This window comes from Parus major, chromosome 7, assembly GCF_001522545.3.
Source record: "Parus major isolate Abel chromosome 7, Parus_major1.1, whole genome shotgun sequence".
In the NCBI taxonomy this organism is placed as follows: domain Eukaryota; kingdom Metazoa; phylum Chordata; class Aves; order Passeriformes; family Paridae; genus Parus; species Parus major.
The window spans coordinates 13,512,634-13,536,214 of NC_031776.1; the positions used below are offsets into that span (position 1 = coordinate 13,512,634).

General features: G+C 36.8%; 1 protein-coding gene across 1 annotated transcript; it reads right to left on the reverse strand.

The window, feature by feature from the left end:
* Positions 1 to 1,466: 1,466 nt before the first annotated feature.
* On the reverse strand, positions 1,467 to 22,916 carry DNAJC10 (DnaJ heat shock protein family (Hsp40) member C10). Its single transcript, XM_015634600.3, has 23 exons — positions 22,646 to 22,916; positions 22,020 to 22,375; positions 20,252 to 20,417; positions 18,576 to 18,626; positions 17,166 to 17,248; positions 16,849 to 16,980; positions 15,881 to 15,974; positions 15,598 to 15,675; positions 14,343 to 14,386; positions 13,858 to 13,995; positions 12,419 to 12,508; positions 11,573 to 11,686; positions 10,704 to 10,818; positions 8,863 to 8,990; positions 8,483 to 8,599; positions 7,615 to 7,716; positions 6,439 to 6,594; positions 5,378 to 5,511; positions 4,877 to 4,930; positions 4,344 to 4,491; positions 3,750 to 3,869; positions 2,461 to 2,577; positions 1,467 to 2,175 (listed from the first exon to the last, which is right to left on the reverse strand). The coding sequence occupies exons 2-23, from the start codon at positions 22,218 to 22,220 to the stop codon at positions 2,164 to 2,166; spliced, it is 2,394 nt and encodes a 797-aa protein (XP_015490086.1). The 5' UTR covers positions 22,221 to 22,375; positions 22,646 to 22,916; the 3' UTR covers positions 1,467 to 2,163.
* Between the last annotated feature and the right edge of the window lie 665 nt (positions 22,917 to 23,581).

Sequence of the window (23,581 nt, forward strand, 5' to 3'; positions counted from 1 at the left end):
TGCATTCCTGTTGAAAACTTAAAATGTTCTATTATTTAAAGTATTTTTATATACTGATAAAATAGACTGAACATCCACAACTAATTAAATGTGAAGTATGCCCATGAGTGGAAAAAGATCAAACCTGCCAGGTTTGGTCAAAACATGATTTTTCCAACTCCAGACCATATAAACCCAGGAAACTTTTGCTATATTGTCTCTATTCTGTTTTTATGCCTTTCAGCAGCAGTAGAAGCTAAAGGAGCCAAATGTCTTTTGAGAAATTGGTTGCTTTAGATAAGGCATGCTAGCTTATCACGTCAGTGACACTAAACAGCCACAGAAGTCTTTGTTTTAATTAAAACAAGATTGAAATTCTAATAGCTTTTAAATTTCTCTCTGGAATTCTGTGACAAACAGCAGAACATGAGGTTGGTCTTTACCTTTTCCTTCTTCTGTAACTACACATGCATAAACGAAGGGCAACACATAATAAAACACAAAATATATGTATGCTGTACAATATATGGAGTAGTAGATGTAGAATTCCATTTAGTCCCTCAGAAATTTAAAAATCTGGATGTAAAGAGAATGTCTTGATACAGAATTATATATTCAAAATGAACTTTATTGATATTTATACCAAATTCTCTTCTCCACAGCCTAAATATGTTTCAAAACTTTTCCTAGACCTTATTTCTCCAAGAAGAGGATAGAAGGTGGGAACTGCAGTTACAGTGATATGCAAAAACCAAACAATACAATTTGTTTTGAAATTTTAGTTTTTTTGACTGTGATTGAGTTTGAAGATAAATTTGGATGTAGGAAGGTCTACTAAAAAATAGATGCAATAGTCTCTTTGTTCTTAGAATAATATGCTGCAAAAATGACAAATCAATAGAGGCAACCCTCAAAATAGGGGAAAAAACAGTTGAATGTGTCAGTTACTTGTGTCTCTTCACTTCTTGCTGCCAAGTGTATGAAATAAGTTACTTGTCAATTACAATGTATTTACAAATTTGTAATACACACAATTCAGTGACTAGTCATGCTAGGTCTAAATACATAGAGAGCAGGGAGGAAATTCTATCTGTCATGTGCTAGGGAGCATTTAATTGAGATCATGAAACAGTTGTTTGCAGATATTTTGTCATCTTCTGTAATTTTTCTTGTTCTATGGAGAAGCTCTGAAAAAATATTGCTCTTTAGAGTAGGAATTCTAGTAAGAAGGATGAGGAGACACATTACAATGTACAGTGTTCATTACTAAATTAAAGAAGGCACTTGCTCTCCTGCTTGCCTGAAGATTATATAAAAACAAACAAAAAACCCACCTAAAAACACATCTGCAGAGAAAGGGACAGTGGTAATGCCAAAAGAGGTTAAATATGTCCACAGAATACATTCATATTTAAAAAGACAATGATCAAAGTGATGATCTAATGACTTAACCAGATGCTTCTATTGCATAATTTAAACTTTGAAAGTCAACACCACATTTTAATTACTTTATTTTTTCTTTCTTACTTAAAAAAAGAATAAACACAATCCTAAAACCAAAGCTAGCAACTAAAGAAGCTCTTCGAAGCTCTGTTCATCCAGGCAACATCACCACTGCCACAACAGAGTAATCCACTTGAGGGCAAGAGCAATTAAATTCAGTAAACATATCCTCCTGCCAGTCCTTGATTTTAGCTCTTAATTGACTAGACAATAATGCAACCCCAAAGCAGAATAATCATCAGGTACAACTGTTTGTCTTTCAAATAGACAATCCATCATTATGTTCTGCATTGCAGAGTGGTTTGAGTGCATATTCAGCCACAGGCTGAGTGCCACATTCAAAAAGCATTTCAGAAGAGACAGAAAAAAATATAAGGAACTAGTAAATGGGTAGGCAAAAGTGAGAGTCCACATTTCTGGTCAACTCCAGTGTTTGGCCAGGAAGAAGGTAGCTGGTACATCAGAAGAGGGTCATGCAGAAACATTGACTCCACCAAAACCAAAATGTTTTCATCTCCCCCCAGTTTAACAGAACTCATACAGTCGTGTATGCCTGTGAACTCAACTTGTTTTCACGTGTCTTGTCCTGTCATCAGTGTGACTATCCTTATATTTTCCTTGTGGTGTCTTCTATCTTCACAGCTTCAGAATATTTTGAATTGTATCTACCTTCAGTACCAGTTAGAGTTCATCCTAGTGACAAGAAAATAAACAATAGAGTTTCTCTGAAAGTACAAACAAATTTTTTTTTCACACGATTTAAAAATTTTCAGTAGCACTAATTTTTCAATTGGACAAACATTTCTTAAGTAGCATTCAGGATAGTTAGTAGCTGTGTGTTAGTATCTTAAGTTTACCAATCTTGCCTCTGTCATTTGCATTTAGTACTATGGATAACGAGCAAATACTAAAATAATTTTAAACAGTTATTATTTATAGCAAGTCTTTTGTGAAAGGCTCCACAGTAAGTGTTCTTACCTTATTTCTGGATTTTTTTCTTTTTCCTTTGTTTTCCATTGCTTCTAATTTTTCATTCAAAAGGTCAGCTATACCTTTTGCATCTCTGCTGTCTATGTATTCACCAAGAACATTTTTCTTAAAAAGAAACAAAAAAACGGAGCGTGGGTAATATGTTCCACAATTTTCAGACAAAATTCAAGAGGAAAGCAGGGCAGAATACAATGGCCTGGTAGCTTGATTTATGATTCATGGATATATTTTTGTCATTGTTTAAACAATGCTAATTTCCATTCTACTGCGAACCACTCTTAGCTGCTAGTTTTCAGAACCACACTCATTTTGTCCTGATCATTAAAGAAACCTGACACAGTTTTAATTTGCTCACATTCATTGAGATAAGTATTTAAGGCAGACAGCTATTACCAAGTATGCCACTTGTAATTTATATGAAATCTGTCACTGTGGGTGGCTACTTTGAAGAGCTGGAAAGTCTCTACTCTTTACTACAGAAAATCTCATTGAATTTGGTGGAATTGTGCAAAGATTTCTACAACTTCCCATTAAAAATTCAGTTAAAAAAAGAAAAGTAAGTTAAGCCAATTCTCTATCAGAAATCATTGAATACTTTCTCTTCAGCATTAATACATTTAAAAAGGTCACTATAATATTTCTGAGATTTATTAATGTTACAAGAATAAAGGGAATTCCCTATAACTAACTAATTACAATTTATACTATTACTCTTTTAGTAGGAAATGTTGATCTCAAAGAGTCCCCCTTGATAATTGAAATAGTTTGATAAGGCTTGGTTTTGAGACAACACAACCGTATCTTTTTCAGTATCTATCTTAAAATACAAGCTGTAAGTCAAAATTGGTCTTTCAATACAAGCAAAACATTTAATTATATTTGTCATTAGCCAAAATAAAGTTGTCCATATTTCTTTTAGAGAGAGACCATCAACTTTTGTATACATGATGGAATTGGTAAAAGTTGAAAAACATTTTGTCACCCAAGACCTTGCAAATTAAACCCGAGTTCTGGTCGAGCCCTCATTTTAATTACTATTAGAATTCTGTTTAGTTACTATTTAGTTCTATTAATTTGAAATTTATTATTATTGTATCACTGTTCTACTATTTTAGTTTTTATTTTGTCCTACTATTTTATATTACTGAAACTGATTATTTGGAGACAGAGTAATAGATAAATAATTCACTTTAATATGTTATAGAAGTATTCTGTTTATTTTTAATGTGAAATGAAATACATTTACTAACAGTATCTGCTCACCAGTAACACTTTACCTTTGTTCCTTGGTAGGGGTAGAACTTAACAGTGGGATAGGCTCTGATATCAGCAGTCTGACAGGTCTGACCATATGCCTGACAGTCTACTTTTCCAGCTTTCACTTTTCCTTTAATGGCCTGAAAAGAAATGTTTATTAGAAACAAACTACAAGTTTCCATGGGTGGGTATAAGCAAATAAGTGGAATAAGCCAGCAGTACAGCTAAAAATAAAAAAAGTGTTGCTCAAATTTTTGAAATATTTCAGAGTAGCTGCTTGCTTGCTTCTCAGACTGTCAGCCTTGTGTCAGGTGTGTCTCCGTGTGTTTAGAGAGCACTTGGACTTGAATTCTGGGCAAAGCACCAAAGCACATCACAGGCCCCTCCATCAAAAGTTGAGATCTGTCTCAAAAGAGGGTCTCTCCCTGTGTCTGTCTGTGGAAGAGACAACACCCACTGTCTAGTGGGACCTAGAAGTGTGTGCATCATTCCATGAGTAGGAGGCTCATGGAAATATTGTGGTTTTTGGATGACTGCTAAGAAATAAAGTGCTGATGAGTAAGATTTTTAACTATTACAATTCTAACAAGCCACCAGTGCATTTAAAAACATACCCTTGCAAGCATCTCAAATTCAGGAGCAAAATTTTGACAAGGTCCACACCAAGGAGCATAAAAATCAATGACCCAATGATCTTTCCCATTCAGAACTTTTTCTGTGAAACTCTGAGGGGTGAGGTCTACAGACACCTGTGGTAAATACCTGTGTAAAGGAAGAGTAACAGTTGTAATATATTCAAAACTTTAAACAATATCCAAATTCCATTTAAGAAAAGCTTCTGAAATTAAGAATATGAGTAGTCTGCAAATCCCTATTTCACACTTTGTACTATAGAAAAATAACTTCTTTAACGTGGTAAACAAAATAATACAGCCTTCAGGAGATGGGTGGACAGCAAGGAGTATGCTATTTCTCTAAATTTTAAAAGTGGTAAGTTAAAAGATGTAGAATCTTGAACATCTAAAATTAAGCAATACATATACCCAAGTGCTTCCAGATCTTGATTTATATAGTATTTAAATATTTATTTATGTAGCAAGCAGCTACATAAAGCAGCTCATGAACGAAGTTTAATGCAGTAACTTACCCCAATGCCCAGCCTCTGAGTGAATAGGCATCTCTGTGCCATCCATTGTAGCTACTATAAAAACATTAAAGAGAAAAAGCCATTTGCACAGTAGTTTGAATTATTTTGGAAAAAAACCTTACAAACAACCCACTCTGAAGAGTGGTGATAATCAAAGAATGTAAATGCATATGGTTTAGGATATTTCTACCTTGCTTTCAAATCTGAATAAATGAAAAGTCTCATAAATACAATTAAAACTTACAAAATTAAGGACTAAGAAGACTAAGACAAGAAAGATAAGAAATAAAAATTAAGATTCTTTTGTTATTTCAAATCACTGAAATGCAACGGCAAAATAAAATCCCTAGTTTGAAGTAACAAAGCCAATGGGATCCAGTACAGTAATATCCTAACAGCCTATTTTAACAGCTGTGATAAACCTTTTCTACACACGAGAAGAGGTTTATTTGTCTTGTTACACATCATGGAATGTTTCCCAAACTGAAGCAATGTACTTACTAATATTGATGAGCAGTGTTTGATTTTTGAGGAAAGAGTCTGATTTCAGGATAGCCCCGAACACTTTCTTGGTGACAGAAAGAATGATACTTTTGACAATCCACACTGCCTACACTGATTAATCCATTTAATATCTGAAAAAGAAAGAAGAAAACCTACCATCAAATATGTTAACCAATACTATTACAATTTCAGTAATACTTCAGAATTTAAGTCTTAATAACTGAGTTGGGGGAAAAAAATCTCAGCAAAACAGACCAAGATTCTCACAAGGCTTTCCTCTTGCCTGTAAATGGATCTGATACCAGAGCTAGCCCCCTAGGTGCATTCCCATCATGCACACATTTAGTATAAGCTGCAAGCACATGGCTCACAAGGCACCTACCTTACCTCAAAGGCACCCGCGGGTGGGGTTTTTGAGTGTAAGGAATGCCCTGTTCCCGTGTGCCCCATGAGAGCTCAGTAACTATGGCAGATCAGTGCAGTGCAGATGTGCTAGCTGTGTCACAGTGGGCCTTTGTCCTGAACATACTCTACTTGCTGCAAAGGCCCAAACTACCCAGCAGGGATGGGCAGGGGAGCTTAGGATTCCTGAATGTGTCCTATAGAGCTACCAACACTTCACAGACATTCCAACAGAATAGCAAATCCTGGCTACAGCTCCTAGTCGAGTTCTACATGTCTCAAAGTCACAGGCTTGTTTCCAAAGCCCTTTTTTTCCCCTCCCCCTTCCAAATCTTCTAGTTCAAGTTCCTGGAAAAATCCCCAAGAATGTTGAAATATTACTTTTTCAAATGAGAGAACACTGTAATGACCTTACACACTTGTAACCAACATGAAAAACTGAACTACAGTATCAGTATACTGAAGTTTTTAAAAAGCCAAATAAAAACTTTGTATTTGAAAAAATACTAAACTGCCAGGTAGGAATTGGCTGTTGTGGTGGCAGTATTAGACTCTAAATTTTCTCAGCTGCCAATTCTCTTAAGAAAGCAGTTGTGCCATCTCAGCAATTTCCCAGAATAGGAACAAAAGCAGAGAAGTGTTTGAATGTCATTTACCCTGGCCATCTTCTTCCATTCTGGCATTAAAGCCTGACAAGGTCCACACCATGGAGCATAGAAATCCACCATCCAGATCTCCTCTCGTTTTCTTCTCTGAACTAATTCAGCAAATGTCTCTGGTGTTAGGGAGACCACCGATGGATTCCTAAGATCCTAAATAAAGAGAATTCATAGACACAACTTATTGTTGCACAGTGTATCCCCTATCTAGGGCCATCATGTACAGACTGCACCAAACTCCGAGAATGTGCTGGGAAATTTGCATGCTGCTCTGGTAGGGGAGACTCCACCCCACTGAAAGGCATGGAAGCATCAAAAGACATTCCTTCAACTCAAAAATCATATGCCTGATTTGTTGAGAAAAACTATCAAAAAAGTATACCCAGGCTCCAAAAGGGAGGTTTTCTGCCTTTTCTCAATAAAAGGAGATAAAAACAAGAAATCCAGTTTACCTGGCAGAAACAGGTGGTTTGAAACTCAGCCATGCTATTTAAGCTGGAATGCAGAAGAATACATATAGTGCACTATGGGCCTCTGAATGCTGAAAGACTAATCTCCACCTGTTTCTGCACGTGTGTTCTTGAAGCTGCTTTTTCTGAGCTACCTGGAGAGAACTGTCTCTTCAAAAAGGGAAAAACAGCTTGAGGATGTAGCAGTGAACCTGAATGCTGGAGCCAAGTTGGGTGCCAGAACAGTAATATCAACAGTGACCAATACTAGTAATTTTCAGTTCTATGAGTAAGAAAATTCAAAGACAGCTGAGAAATGTGGGCAGCAGCAATCTAATTGAGAAAAATGTGAACCCTCTCCTTTATCAAGGTGTGTATGTGAACCATTTCCACCTTAAAAGTAGGAAGTGATGTAATATTAATTCCTTTATCCTCTCCATAATACAGAAATCATTACTATTATTTTGCAGATTGGAAGGGATCTTTCTTTATTTGCTAATGGTCTCGAAGAAATTATGTGACAGTGTAGGGAAATTAATCCATTAGTTGTTAAGTCTCTGACTGACAGTTGCTGGATCACTTTTCTTGCCCAAAGTTTTTTCACCTTTTATTTTCCTTGTCTAATAAAAAAAATAATAAAAAAATCAGAATCTTCCAACTAAAGAACATATTTGTGTATGAACTGCATCGAACAAGACTGCAACAAACATTATCATTTACATACCTCTATAAACTCCAAGATCTGCTCAGCAGAGTGATGTCCTTCATACTCATGCACATCAGACTGATTGAACACAACTGTTGTCGGGTAAGCTCGAATATTATGCTGATAAAACAGACAATAACAAATTGCATGGAATGATTAAGGCTCTTAGACTTGCCAGTAACTGTCATTGGTATTGGTGGCTCAAGCTGCTCATCTGTTCAGTTTGTACAGTACAAGTGCTCAGATTTACACACAGGTGAGAATCTGACACCATAACAAATCAGTACAGAGAAGGTGCCAATTGTATTCAGAGATGGTGTAGTGTGTTCTCAATTTAAAAACCAGCCAGTAATTCTTTTGCCATGCTCCACAAATACAGGAATTAATCCACAGGCCTCCTAAGCCTTAGCTTTAAGACTATTCCCAGTCCTCAGATGGAATGTTTGTACTGTATGAATAACTATTGTTTACCATTGAATACAGTTGGTTTCCGTCATTCCTCGGTAAACACATCTAAATAAAACTTGAAAAAGTTTGTCCTTTTTTGCTCATTTTTCCATGTGTTTCCAGATATTAACCCCAGCCCCCCCGAACTATTAAATTCTGAGACTTCTTAAGTCTTCCAGTAACACTATGAAATTAGAATAAAATCTGACATGTATTCTACATTAATGTGCAATATGCAATATCTGTAGTGGTTATATAGTTTGCTTATTTGAAAAAAACATTATGATACAGGTGTCTGTTCAACTTATTGCCCTTTAAGAAAGTAACATTAAAGGATAAGCATTGTCTGTCCATATCCTCCTACCCCCAATTCAAATAAAAAAATATAATTTGAAAGGATTATATTTGTATTTCTTTATTTTTAGTTCCTGCAGCTTACCATGTTGCAGAGGCCTTCATGGACAGTGCAGTCTAGTGTTCCAAATTTAAGCTGACCATAAAGATGTTTAGATGCTTTTCTCAGCTCTGGTAACAAAGCTCGACAAGGAGGACACCACTAGAAGACAAAACACAAGTAAGGACAATTGCTTTTCCCACAGGTAGTTCTCAGGAGAATATTTGAGATTAATAATCTGCTGCTTTGACAAGAGGCCACTAAATACAAAACCCAGTTAGGAACTAGAGCTGCCAGGGAACGAGGAATTCCAGAACACCCTCTCATGATGCTAAAGGGCACTTTCAAGATACTCCTTAGTACCTTGTTATATAGTTACAGAACACATTTAGAAGAAGGAAAACATATAGATATCAAAAATTTACCGGTGCAAAGAAGTCCACAAGCCATGGTTCCTTATCTTTGTCAGGAAAATTCTGAGGTCCCAGTGTGATGACATGAGAGTTCACACTTTCTTTGGCAAATGCAACAATGTCATATAAGATCTTCTTTCCTTCAAAGAATAATGTAGAAAGTAAATTCAATTTTTACCTATAAGAGGTATAATTAAAAAACCCTTTGAAAGCAATAAGAGTCTTTCAGATCCCTTGTCGAATCTTTAAACACAGCCTGCTTAAATTTAGCAGAGGCTGACTTGCTTTTCTTTAGCAGGACAATGTTAAACTGTCCAAACCTACCCAGGCAGGACATGCTGTAGTTGATAGTTGATATGTGGCTAAATATTAAACTGGACAGTTACCCAATATTGGCCAAATAAATGCTTTATCCAAGACAAAACGACGAAGTCTTTTGTGACAGATCATTGGTCATTTTACCATCTTACTTGTGCTGGAATTAAAAAGTGCAATTCTAGATACGCTTGACTTGTCAAAGGGATTGACAAGGTAAAAAACTTCAAGCAAAATAAATTATATTGATAAATCACAGCTATTTATGTGTAACTAAATTCCTGCTCACACAGCTCCAATGGACAAAGATCCAGCCTCTTCATACCCTTAATATATATATTTACCAGCAGAAATGAGAGTTTGTCTGAAAATAAAAACTTCAGGTTAATCAAATCTGAAGTCACTGCACAATGACTTGCCAAGATTTATTTCTGTTCTTAGATTTTAAACAGTTGAAGCCCTTCAGCACAGCATATAAAAAAGCCTCATTCTTTTAAGGATAATTTTCCAATAAAGACTGGAGTGAGATGGCTATAGGTAAAATGTTCTATATGCCATCTATTTTCAAAAATAGTAAACCAGCCATTCAGAAGAAGACCCCTGTATGCACTGTACTCCAATATAATTCTCTTCCACAGTAATCCACACCATTATAAAAATGCTGTATGGATGTGATCTCTTCTTGCCTTCTCTGAAGCAATGTATATTACAGGAAGTATATAAGGCTTTTCCTTATATACCAATCATTAGATGCATGGGATCATCTCTCCCCCATGATAAGCCTAGTCTTTTTTAAAAGAGTGAAATACTTCACTTTTCCTGTTTATGAGCTTCTGACTTAATCCTAGCAGGCTGTTTCTAATACCTCAAAGGCTGAAAAATGAGAACTTCAACTTGCATAACTGCCACATTCTGGATGAAGCTACACCTGTTCCTGCAAGCTACAGTTTGGCTTCAGGCTCCCTTCCTCTTCAATCAGCATTTTTGAGTCCTTTCAGCAGTGAATAGTGACACAGTTCCAGCCTTTCCTGAAGGGAAACTGCCATGTTGGAAATGAAAGTAAATGTGAAAGTCTCAATATTTTGGACAGAAGTTAAAGCATAGAATTAGTTTTAGTGCAGTGATACATGAAACCAAAGCCAAGTTTGCCAAACTGGCTGCACTGTGTAACCAGCATGGTTAGCCTCTCTGAAGAGAATGTCTTACAGCATCCTTTGGTTATCCTACTCAAAGCAGAAGCTGTCCTGATCAGCTTCAGAGACTTCATTTGTATGTAATCATGTAAACAGTGCTGAAACAGACTGCAAAGACAAAACACACCCCTTGCCATCTGATGAGTGCTTACGCAAGAAAAATAGAAAAAGGAAAACCAAAGGAAATGATAAATAGTTTATGTAAGGCTACATTATGGTCAGAGAAAAGACAGCAAATATTAAAGCTACAAAACTGTTCTTTGGGAAAACAATTGCAGTTTGCCAAAGATTTTGTCACCTCAAAAGGATTAGGTCATGATTTAAACTTGCCAAAGTTTCCCTTACCATGATGAATTTCATAATCTCTAGTTCCTTTTCCTTTGAAGACTGCTAAACAAGGCTGATAAACATATAGTTTGTTGCAGATGGTCGGTGAAGAGAGACAGTCAAACTTCCCAACCTATTGGTTAAAAGACAATGCCATTTTAATTAAAGAAGCCTAATTGATATCAATTAACAGATTTTGAAAGGCAGTAAGAGTTAGGAAATAAAGGTAAAAATATGGAAAACTGATAGCTCTTTTTATAAACAACAGAGATCTTAAGACAAAGTGATGTTCAAGGAAAACTACTGGCACAACTACATTAGGTCACTTCCTAATTTTTAAATTAAAGGCCAAAATGGGGAATAAAAACTTCTCCCCTCAAAATACAACAGCAAGGAAACAAGAAGACACCTAAAATAAATGTGACATTAAAATTCTTCTAGTCAAAGCAACAATTTAAAAAAAATACATACTTTATAGAATAATACAATCCATAGCCCTTTAGTACAAAGTTTGAACTTGGTTTCTTTTTAGTAAGAAAATAATCAACATGGTCACAGGATTTTCTGAATAATTAAAATATAGTTTCACATACATACACATTTGATGTTGGAACGTTAATTTGTAATTATTAACTGAATGGGATCTGCAGACTTCCAACAAGAGAGCAGATTTAAAAGATAAACTCTACTTTTAAATGATTCAAAACATGCAGGAAACTAAAGTGATTCCTTTAAATAAAAAACTTCACTGCAGATGTACCATATGATAGTATATTTCTTTCAGTACCGGAGGTGGCATGTGGTGGTAACAGCTAGTAACAATGAAAATCACGACTTGTTCTTGGACTGTAAACAGCATTCAACATGAGAAAAGCAAGCACTCTTACCTGAATATGCTCATCTTTAAGTAAAAACTTAAGTTTCTTAAATTCCTGCAGGTTTGATTTATCACTCTCCCCAAACTGGAAGAAAAGCAGCCACCGGTGATGAGCCAGACGGTCCTTTAAACCACAGGAAAAAACAAACCAACAAAACCACAAAAATTAATCCAAACTATACCAACATGTAAAATTCTTCTGTGTTTCTGTTTAAAGGCAAATGTCCAGTTATTCATCTCCAAAAGACTTCCACTAAACAAATTTTTTCTTGTAGTCCTTCCACTAAACTTCCTTTTACTGCATCATAATCAAGGAAGTGGAAAAGCCTGAGAGCAAGCTGGCTACAAGCTGCACTCTAATATTGTTGTCTCTATGTGGATTTCCTGTTGTTTTATGCTGCTATGTGCAACTACAAGTGTGGGAAGAGGTTTCCTTTTGTTTTTCCTCCAAGACATGAGTTACTTTTAAGACTCTTAATTTCAGTTCATACATTAATTATCATGGATTAACAAGTATTTTCTTTTTCTTTTCTAAATTACCAAACAAACACACTTAAACCAAAATTCTCTACAATGTGGTTGATTCAAAAAATAACTAAAAAATTGCAGTTGCAGAGTGAGTTGCAATGGTAATTTCTGTGATTTCTTATATTCCTATGAAATCTCCTCCCTTACTTTTGTTATTTTGCTAAACATATGTAAATGTAGAATAAATTTGTGTACAGATAAAAATAAGTAATATTCAGTTAAATACTAACTTGTTATGTCAGCAGGATTTGAAAAACATGGAAAATAACAATAAAAATATAAAAATATATTATCTGAAGAAATCTTAGCACATTTAAAAAAAAGATACCTCTAATGATGCTGCAGAGATGATTTCAAAATCTGGTAGGTGCTGCATTACTTCCTGATAAATTTCTCTGGCATCCAAGGAGTTAAGAAACTAGGATGGAAAGTTCACTGTCTTTATTATAAGGAATTACAAACATCAACCTGATTAGTACTCAAAGTGTCAGGGAATTTATTCTGATTTTTCCCTTCATTCACATGGAGAATGCAGTTAATATTATTTTATTTGATCAACTTCTTTTTTGTACATGTAATTTCACAAATATCACTCTCAGAATACTGCTATTTAGTTCACTTACCTACAATATTAAACTCAAGAAATTGCATTTTGTCAAGACAGGGACCAGAGAGTGTGAAACTCAAATTTCACACCAAACCCAGCAATCAAGTTTACAAGATTTCCAATCTAGTTTTACAGCCTTCCTTAACTGCACTGTAGAGATATTTAGGTTTCCTTAACTTGTAAAACTTTGGATGCAGTATGAATCAGTAACTGACATGGTAAGTTAAAAGGTTCAATGTAGGTAGGTTGCAATTTATTTTCCTCCTTTTAAAAATACAGGTAACAGTAGTGACAATAAAGGAACAAGTCGTGGTTCAAACAGAAATGTCTCCCATTAATTAGGGAAGTTCAAACTACCATACCAACGTAGGTTGCAATATTAGAATAGAACTGAGCAGTAAAATTTGTACTGACAGACACCGTAGGAGTACTTTTATCACACATGTCAGGGTAGCATTTCTCAAACTTGCGATACCTGTGGCATATTATTTCTTAATTAAAAGAATTAAAAATGAGGGGCACATAAAAGACCATAGAATCATTTGAGGTGGAAAAGACCTTTATGATCATTGAGGCCAAGCTGTAACCAGCTGCCAAGTTCACTGCTCTAGACCATGTCCCTGAGTGCAATGTTACACACGTTTTTTAAATACCCCAGGGGATACTGACTCAACCATGTCCCTCTGAGCAGGCTCCAACCCCTCATAACCCTTTTGCTAAAGAAAAGTTTTGCTAATATTCAATCTAAACCTCCCTTGCTTGAGATCATTTTCTCTTGTTCTATCAGTTTTTACTTGGGAGGAGAGACTCCCAGGCTTGCCCAGGACAGCTGGCAGCAGCGTTAGAAGTGGCTCTTGGGCCAGTCCCAGGGCACTTCCCAGGCCTGAACTCCCAGAGCTGCTCAGGGAGGCTCCTGGGCAGGTGGCCAGGCAGAGTTACAGGCTGCTGTTCACTCTCCCAGCAAACTGCAATCACCTCCAGGATCACTGCCTGAGCAGACACAGGGATATAAATTCACAGCAGAGCATACCAGCTTAGAAGAAAAAAACACAAAAAGCATCTTTGCAGTTGTGTATCATCAGTCTGGAAATGATTTATACATTCCTTTAGCATGGTTATTATTTAGTTTATCTAAATAGATAATGAAAAGCAAGTCATACCAAAACACCTCCTTTCTCTTTGTTATTAATGGTGGCTCCAGGTGGAAAGTATGCAGTAGTACTAGATGAGACATCTAAATTATCACAAAGCTCACCCTGGGTGCCACAGTCCATCCAGCCCACATTAACAAGACCTTCCTGTAGTTAGGAAAAAAACAACACAAAACAAATCCAAAGAAAAGTAATTTTTTTAATTTCAGGTAGAGAAATGCTTTTGAAAATCCCAACATGGGCAATTATATATAATACTTAGAAAATGAAAAGAAACAACAGTGTAATTTATTATATAATATTCATTCTTATTTTATAAAATTCTTAAAAAAATAATGTTATTTTAAAAGCTATTCAAAATATCTAATTCTTCTAAAAGTAACATCTTGGTTCTGATAAACTCAGTGAGAGTTTAGTTACAATTTGATGCTTTCAGTTCTGTTATTTTGTATTAAATATAGCAGGTAATGCTTTCAAAGTGAAACACTGCTTACCAACATGCCAGCTAGTTTAAGGCGGGTTTGGTAACTCAAGCAATCTGCAAAACAAAAATTATTTATTCACAAACATAAAACTTCACCATATTAATGCACTAAATTTACTCTTGCTTAGAACTGCCCCAATCCTCCCAAAAAACATGGCCATTTCTAATGGCATGCTTCCTGGCTGTTCATCCAGTATTCCTGGAACTGTCACATCTAATAATCAGCACTCAATGGCTCTCTACTCTAGCTTAAAAAGCACCTATGAATAACATTCTCTTGCTTCATTAACAGAGAATTCTCTTTTAAAAAATTTTAATATTTATTTACTTTTATTTACTGTAAAGACTGACCTTTAAAATTTGTTTATCGATGTTTAAAAAAAGTCAATCCAAGTATCTACATAGAGTCTTGGAATGATATTTCAATGGAAATATCCATTTTCTGTGATACAAATAATTCACTACTATAAATACATCATATGCTTTAATTATCCATCCAGATTTTGAATAGTTGCCTTTGGATTTTTTTTAAAAAAATAAGATGCATCAACTTCTCCTTAACTGAAACAATGTTGAAAACTGTAACAAAGGGCTGCAACTTGAAATCAAACTATTTACAAAGGTAAATCGAAGACTGCAGCTCTGGCTATTCAGTTCTCAGAACAAAGGTCTCTTCATAAGGCTGAGAAATCTTTATTTGTCAAAGGTGCAGTGCATTTACTTAGTTCAACCAAGGTAACTTTTTCATATACTGTATCCAGTACTGATCCCATGAAGCCAGGGACAAACAGCTACTCTGTTTTAGTCAAAAAACTACTCTGACATGAAACCACTGGTAAGGGCCAATTACTGTGTGCAAACCTAACTTAAAAGAAATCATTTAGCTAAATTTTAATATTGGTGGTTTAAGGGGGAGATAGAGCCTTTCTGCTACTCAGCTATCATGAGAAGCTGGCATGTACCTCAGCAGTATCTGTCACTGGAGCTGGAAACTGAAAGGAAGAGCTAGTGCTGCCACTTCCCCTCCTGATGGGTTACACTCCAGTGCTGCTTTACTGACTCACAGGACATTACTAAAGCATAATAACATAATTTTTCCATTAATGTCCCTTTTGTCAAACTGCTTTTAACAGAAAGCTTAAATGACCCACAAGACAAATACTGTGGTCACCTAAGATGTTGTTTAGTAGCAAAACACGTTACGTCACTATCAAAGGAAGTCCTTTTTTCTGTCACATTATCTGAAAAGTATTTCATATACCTACCCCCACGTTCAGCACAAAAGGTGATCAGCCAACCAATACCAGAAGCAAATGAAGTTTCAATAGCATTTACAAAATTTCCTAAAAGTGAAACAATTTGCATCAGTTTATGACTAAATGTGACCATGAAACAAGGTTTTATATTAGCAAATTACATGAACTATTTTTAGTCTCCAATAGAAGACTTAGTAAAAGTTGGCAGATTCAGTCATATGCATAGTTTCTGCCATATTTATATAGTAAAAACAATTTCAACAGCCCGCCAAGCCAAAGAGGTGAACATTACCTGCCCATAACTCAGTGACTGTGCTTGTAACATACTGCATGGCAAAGTTCTTTAAGCTCTCTTTTGACCTGTCTCCAAAATATTTCACTGGTTGCTACAGAAGACAGAGAATAAAGTTTATAAAATTAAGGAAAAAAAAAAGGCAAATAACCTATCCCAAAACCTACTGTGTTCTTCTAACAGTTCTTAAGCAACCGCAGGACCAACCCCCACTACCAGCCTAAGTGTTCTCTCCATCCCCTATCAGAATGTTTAAAATTTAATCTTAATTTAAATTCTGTAATGCGGTTTCTTTCCAAATGCTGCAACACGAGAATAATTAAGTCATAGAAACACCAACTCCCAACAATTGTACTTCTATTTAAATAAAAATTTCTTACATCACTCCCTTTAGCATTCAACCTCTCAAAACTTATCATTGTATCCATCTATTCAGGTGCACTTTGTACACCACTCCAGCACCACGACTTAGCAAGCAGCTATAAAGAGTAACATACATCATTGCAGGTAGCATGGAGGGAATCTTGTGGAAAGAATTTTCAAGTCTCTTTAGGCATATGGTCATACTCGTTAAGACTACAAACCACAGACTATGCTTTGTACTTGAAAAGTCCTTTACAACACTGTAAGAGGAACTGTTCAAGGAGACTTGCTGCTTTGCTACAGCAACTCTGCTGACAGCATCCTCCCAATCAGAAGTGATATATTGCACAGAAAAATTATTCAGAAAAACCACTGTAAAAATATATTAGCATTTCTTTGGAATTATATATAAATTATATATATATTAACAAATATGTATTTCTGAAGTGAAGTTAGTAAATTCATTTAACCAAGATAAAGTTGTATTAATTAAAGAAAGTAACATACTAAAGAGAAAGATTGCTGTAATAAATCTCTACGAACAGCCATTAAAGAAATACTTCTCCAAATTTCATTCTAAAAAAACTTCAAGTCTTATCCCTCACCATTCCAGTTTTGAAAATGTACAGACTGGGGTAGCTGTTAATCCCTTTAATTCGACAAAGCATTCTGTTATCTCCACAGTTCACAGCTCCAATGCGTATTACTCCATCCAGCTCCTTAGCAAATTCTCTCCACTAAAAAAAAAAGGCAAAAAAGAGGCTATTTTCCTATAGATATAATGAAAAATGAGCATGTGTTTTATTCCCAGTATTTTGAATTTTTGTCTTTGGTTTCAGCTTCAGTGTAAAAATCCACTTCATTAAGTTTTATGTTCTTAAAACCAATGAATTTTCAGAGTTAATTTACTTGGTTTACGTACCGTGGGTGCTAAATCATGGCAGTGAGAGCATCGAGGAGAATAAAAATTCACAAACCACAGTTCTCCTGAGTTAACAGCAGCATCTAGATGGAGAGAAGAAAATTATAAGTAAATCATGCACATCTGCAATGTAGTTATATCTAGAATGTACATTTTTGCTATACTGTACTCCCCAAAAGCTGTATTAAGTATTTCATGTCGGGCACAGTAACAGTAACTCAGATGAGATTAAAGATTGTATCTCATACAATCATACTCATAGGCACAAAAGTCGTATTTCAGAAGCTATCAGCACCCTGAATTTCAGCATCTGTTCTATTAATTAAGGAAAAAAGTACTGTCTGCAGATTATTCTAGCTGAAATGTGTGACAGTGTAAGTCTGATTACAAGATACAAGTTCTAAAATATTTTTACCCACTTGAATTTTCCATTTCCTTATACTACTTAATGTATTTAGCGAGTTGCACCAGGCAATCTCTTTATGAAGAAATCATGTCTAATGTAATTAAAAATCCAAGTTAATATAATTACTAGAAAAGTCAAGGGAAATATAAGTAATTTTGCTTATGAAAGAAAACAACATCAACAAAATATACACGAAGAGCAGTTATCAGCTTGAATTACTTGGCTTTCAGCCTGTTCAATTTTCTTGTAGTGAGTTTTGTAAACTTTATTTGCCTATATTAAAATATCCTCACAAAAAAGACAACAAGGAATGTGTAGACCCCACAAATAGATTAACCAAAGCAAGCCTGTGGTCTTGAAGAGCATCGTGAGGGTTTGCTATTAGAACAGTTTACAAGACTAATTCAGCATGCAGGTCCAATCTTGCACACAGGAAACTGTACTCAATATGCAGATGACAAATCACACAAAATCCAGTATTTTTGCCTCTAGCCTCTCTTTGTAACAAACAACTTAGTTGTAATTTTAAAAGTAAAAAAACCTGGACAATATTCTCATTGAAACTGTTATCCTTCCACACCTTGTTCTCCTTTGCTGTGTTTTTAGTATCTGGTATCACCTTCTGCTTTTGAACTACACACAACTGATTGGATTTCACAGAAAAATAAAATTAGAGAAGTTTTATCAAGAGCATTTTTTTACAAGAGAAACAGCAACAATAAATTAGGAGTAACAAAATTTTAATTCAAATAATTTCCGTTTACAGATCTCACAAATTAAAACTTAATGTAAGCTGTTTATTGATATTGTTTGATATGCTAACCAGTATTTAACGGGAATCATTAAGGGGTATTTTTTTTGTTTTGTTTTCTCATGTGAAGACGATTTTCCAACAAGTGTTTGCAAAGATAAATAAGAAAAGCCTACTAAGACACAGCTTAATATGTAGAAATTGTACTTTTGGTTATCATGTTGTCAAGCAGCCATGTATTTAAAAAACTTACCAAATTCTCCTCTATCCAATGTTATAATTTCAGGATCATCATCATAAATACCTTTTAAAAAATAAAAACAACAATTGCTTTTTATTTTTCCACCTTTAAAGCAAAGTAAAAAAATATCACCTTATGCACAAGAGAAGACAGTAGATTTAAGCTGAAATACTAAGGAGGCAAAGAGGTTTTACAAAAATGTTATCCTTGTCCATTAGCACTGGACCCCGAGTCTAACCTCTTGCTAACTCACTCATTCTCAAGCTACAAAAACCACTATCAGAATGTTATTTTGATAATTTAATAACCAACCATGGAGCGAGAAGAGAATTAGAACTACTGCTGTTATGGCAAGAGCATTAGAAATAACATCATCCAGCTGTCAGATTAAAATTCAAGAAGTCTCAGCTCTCACTGAGAGCTTTATGTAATGTCCAGAAGCTTCCAGAAAAGAAAGCTTTTTTCCAGAAGCTTTCTCAGCCTCTGGTTACCTAAACATTTAGATAACAAAACTGTTTCCAGCCACAAGCTTTTCCACTGGTAAAATGTGTGTGTGAATCCAGTGGAATGAAGTGGGTAGAACAACGGTAAGGAAGACAAAGCTAACCAGGCCTACCAAGAGCATCACTACAAAACACTACTTCAACTACACAAGAAAGGCACTGCAGAGTATCAAAAATACTATTAAAGAGCATTATATTATGCTACTATGGTTGCAGATATTTTACAGTACCTAACATGGTGAGATGTCATTTCACCTGAAGTACACAAGGATCAAATGCAAATAAATAATGAGAGAAATTAATTTCTACAGGAGACAAGGTACTTTTTATATTACTTTCACTTATATCTCATGTAATATAGTACATATGCTCACCCATACATATAAATATATATAAAGCTGTACTTATATATGCACACAGACATATAAAATATAAAAACTGATGCTCCCTAAATGAATGAATAATAGACACTAAATGATACTGTTTCTTAATCAAGCAGTGAAACTTCAGTCAGCTAAAATTTCTTAAATCTTAAATTTCTTAAATGTTTATATGAAGAAGTTTTAGGCCAATTTCCATATTTTCCTGTGATAGTTGCACCATTGGTTTATTCAATTCCAATCTGCACAGACATCGATTTCTTAGAGACTGGGACAAACAACATTAGAAAAAAATTGTTGCCAAGGTGGAGGTTCTAGCTCTCTCTTTCATCCCAATCAAACTATGTTCCTCAGTTCCCTGTTTTAGTTTACTCCTATTACAGCAGCTCTGAGAATCATCTATTGCACATCAAATAGGCTTGACGGTGCAAAAATTTCCTCTCAAAATCCCCCTGCAGAATACTAAACAAAGAAGGTCTTCCTGCATTAAAGAGTTAAAAAGAATCCTGATGGAATATTAACACTGACATTTAGGTGAAAAAAAAGCCTTGCACTTTAAAAAAAATAAACAAGAAGTTAGATGACCTATAAAAAGGCAAGCAGCAGGAACAAAAGGCTAGGTAAACAGATTGCATCTTTGGGTAGCCATTAACAGGGTAAATCAAATATTGGGCCAGCAAAACTACAGAGCAGACAAATCTGGAGAGGACACATAAGAAACATGTGAAAAGCTCTGAAACAGATCTGAATATTGCATTTCCTTGTAACTGTTTGAAGTAAATCACAAGCATACATCATAACTTACCAAAATCATAGCGATAGAAGTGCCAGCTTTCGTAACGACCTCCTTGCTGCTGATCTTCAAGACCCTTCTCTCCATACTTATCATATTTCTTCCTTAGGTCTTCATCTTTAAGTACTTCATATGCTCTATTTATTTTCAAAAAATTTTCATGTGCATTTGGATCATTCTACGTAAGGGAAACCATAGTTAGTAATTAGTTAATAAACATATTGTGCACATAATGCTGAGAAAATTATCTTCGGAAGTATTTTTATATTCCTGCTAAGGATACCAGTTGTAATGGAAGCAGACATTGCACTGTCATCTCAAACCGAACTACAGTCAAGTTTTTCTTTCCCAAAGCCAGATGTGTCCTCTTATTTCTTCCATCCCCACTAAACTACCAACTTAAATGCAAAGTGAACTGGTAGGAGGCTGTAACATTCTCCAGTGAACCCTCTTTTTTCAACTCTCTCTTCAGCGGAATTAAAAAAAAAATATACTCAAGAAGGAATTACACCATTTCCTTCATAATCCTTTCCACTCCCCAAGAATCCCTACTTGACCAGTTCAAAATCTGTGCTATAGAGACAGATTCATCCCCCTTCTGGTCTTGACAGTGTAGACAGCTGCCTTCTCCTTTTATTTAAGAAACATTTTTGTTCTAGGTAGCTTGGGAATGAGAATGGTGAAAAAATCTGCAGATGTATTTTGAACCCAAGTTGGGGAATCTGCACAGGTGCAGTGTAACAGTGGTGTGTGAAATGTGCCACACAGTCCTGCTCTTTAAACTTCTGCTTACACATTTCATTCAAAAAACACTTTTTCTTAAGATTTTTTTTTTTTGTTTTTAGCTAGATACACAGGAAATCAATTACCATTATGGAATTTGCCTAATGGATTCATCGATATATCAACACTAAGGCTGAAAATAACCTGTTGAAAAACCTTCCGTAGTACATTCATGCATGGAAATGACAGAAACTGCCCACAAATGCCATTATTTTGTAAGTCTTAACAGAGAAAACAAAACTTTCATTTAATAGCTACAAGTTGGCATTCCTAGCTTTGCTGACATTTGGCTTTCTCTCTGAGCTTGTCAGAGGCTCATGCGAAACAACTGCTGCTCTTTGGAGCTCCATGCAGTTGTACGTACGGGGATCTAAACCCATTTATTTCCTGTGAATTTCTGCTTAATTCAAGTCATTTCAAGGAAAAACTGATGTTTAAAAGTAATTTCTTTGTATTTCAGAAATATGATAGCACTGACTGAGCCATTTCAATCTTCTCTCTCCAGTAAGTCCTGAGCTCTTTGTAACCTCCACCGTTACACCCTGGCAATCCCAAGATGTCTGTTTTGTCCTATTTGATACTTGGAGACTGATGTCTCAGGAGGGGCTGCTCTTATTTGATGTTTAGAGGAGACCACAGGGTAGGGAAACAGCAAGTCCCCCTAAACTAAATGGAAAGGGGATAACTCAACAGTTTACCAACAAGGTAATATGGTACACAACTAAGTTTTCCTCTAGATACAACTCAATACTCAATAAAGGTGAGAATTAAAGAATCCTGAATCTTTTTACTACAGGAATTAAATCAGCCCAAATTCAACAAAACCATGTATGACTACTTTTCATAAATTTTCTCTGCAGAAAATCTGAGTTGAACTATATTATCAGCTGGTTATTTCACAATAACAGAGACACATTTTTGATAAATTAATATTGCTTTTTGTTTAAAGACTATTCCATTAAGTCAACAACTTTGACTTGTTAAAAAGGTAACTTACCTGATTTTTATCAGGGTGCAACTTTAATGCCAGCTTTTTGAATGCTTGTCGTATTTCTCTACTACTTGCTTCTTTGGATACTCCAAGCAAACTATAGTAGTCCTGATCAGTGCATACAAGAACTATTACACATACTAAAACGAGCAATAAAGACCTTTTGAAATACCCAACATAATATCCTTTGGATGCTAAAAACTCCATTATGAAGCTTTTTGAAACTTCACAGGTTCCGATTCAAACTGACTTTGGGAAGAGTCTCCAGTGCCAACATTCAGAGACACAGCTGTATTTATGTCAGAGCTCTTCAAAATGCCTGTTGTTCTACTTCATGTCACGAGTCTTGCTAAAGAGACACCCTGTAAAATGACAGAGGAAAAAACAATTAAATACTACTTAATAAACACACGTTAGTAACGCACCCCACCACCGCCTTGTGCGGCCTGCACGTGAACATTTAAGTTTCTTAGGTGGTCAATTACCTTCTTTCCGAAGACCACACAAGTGGTAGACCATCTCTTAATTGTCACCTTAACTGAGGTAATCATGCACAGCTTCACTGAGTGACGCTAAAAGCCACACACCTATATCGCATGAAGAAAGGCGGGTGTAGGAGGGCTCATACGTACCTTCAGTAGCGCCGGGGGTCATTCCGCGGCGAGGGCCGGTGGCTGGGAGCCGGCTGCCAAGGAGGCGGCGGACACCCCTCACAGACAAAGCCGGGCAGGCGAGCCCCACAGCAGGTAGGAGCCCGGGGGCCGGGGCCGGGCTGCGGCGGGAGGGCTTGGGGAGGCCCGGGGCGGGGCTGTGTTCTGCCCTGCCCTGCCCTGCTCTGCCCGCAGCGCGGAGCGGGGCCGGCCCCGGGCAGCGGCGCTGAGGGGCTGCGGAGCCGGCGGTGCAGCGGGCCGGGCGCGGGGCAGGCCGGGACAACAGCGCCTTTCCCCCGGCGCCAGCGGAAGGGCGGCGGGATCCGGGATCCGGCTCTGGGCCGGAGGCGGGCGGGGCGGCTCCGGGACTGACGTGGCCGCCGCGCCCGCCTCGGGCGGGGTCTCGGCTCCGCCCGGCCGCTCCCCGCCGGGACACGCCGCTCCGCCCCGGCCCGGTCCGACTCAGCCCGGCCTGCCCCCGGCCCGCCCCTGGCTCGGCCGGGCCCGCCCCCGGCTGCCGCCGCCCGCTGCGGGCCCCGCGGAGCCCCGGTGGGTCGGGATGGGAGAGGTGCCGGCAGTGGAGCCGAGGAGAACCCGGCACAGTTCATGTCCAGCCCGCGCCCTGAGCGCGGACCCCGCCCCAGGCGGCTCTGGAGAGTTGAAGGCCGCGGTGGGGTGTTTGGGAGGACTTCTTTTAAAAGAAGTTCACGTAGGGCTAAGAACTAATAAACACTTCATAACCACTTTTACTGTTTGTGGAGACAAAACACTCGTTGTTTTATGAGCAGGGCCTAAAAACCAGGTTATCAAATACAAGTACATTGCAAGAAGTCTTTGCAAGTATTTTCTGTTTCAAAGATAATTTGGGATTATATTGCAATGCCTGTAATTGAGTTTTCTTACAGTTTGCCCCTCTGT

Bases quoted from the DNA above. Each gene is read 5' to 3' on its own strand.
- DNAJC10 (XM_015634600.3), bottom strand. From the start codon at position 22,220: ATGGAGTTTTTAGCATCCAAAGGATATTATGTTGGGTATTTCAAAAGG. The intron at 15,975-16,848 runs GTGAGGGATAAG...TGTCTTCTGTAG, and splicing joins ACATTTTCAAAACTGGAATG to CAACCAGTGAAATATTTTGG. The intron at 10,819-11,572 runs GTAAGAGTGCTT...TTTAACCAATAG, and splicing joins TTAAAGATGAGCATATTCAG to GTTGGGAAGTTTGACTGTCT.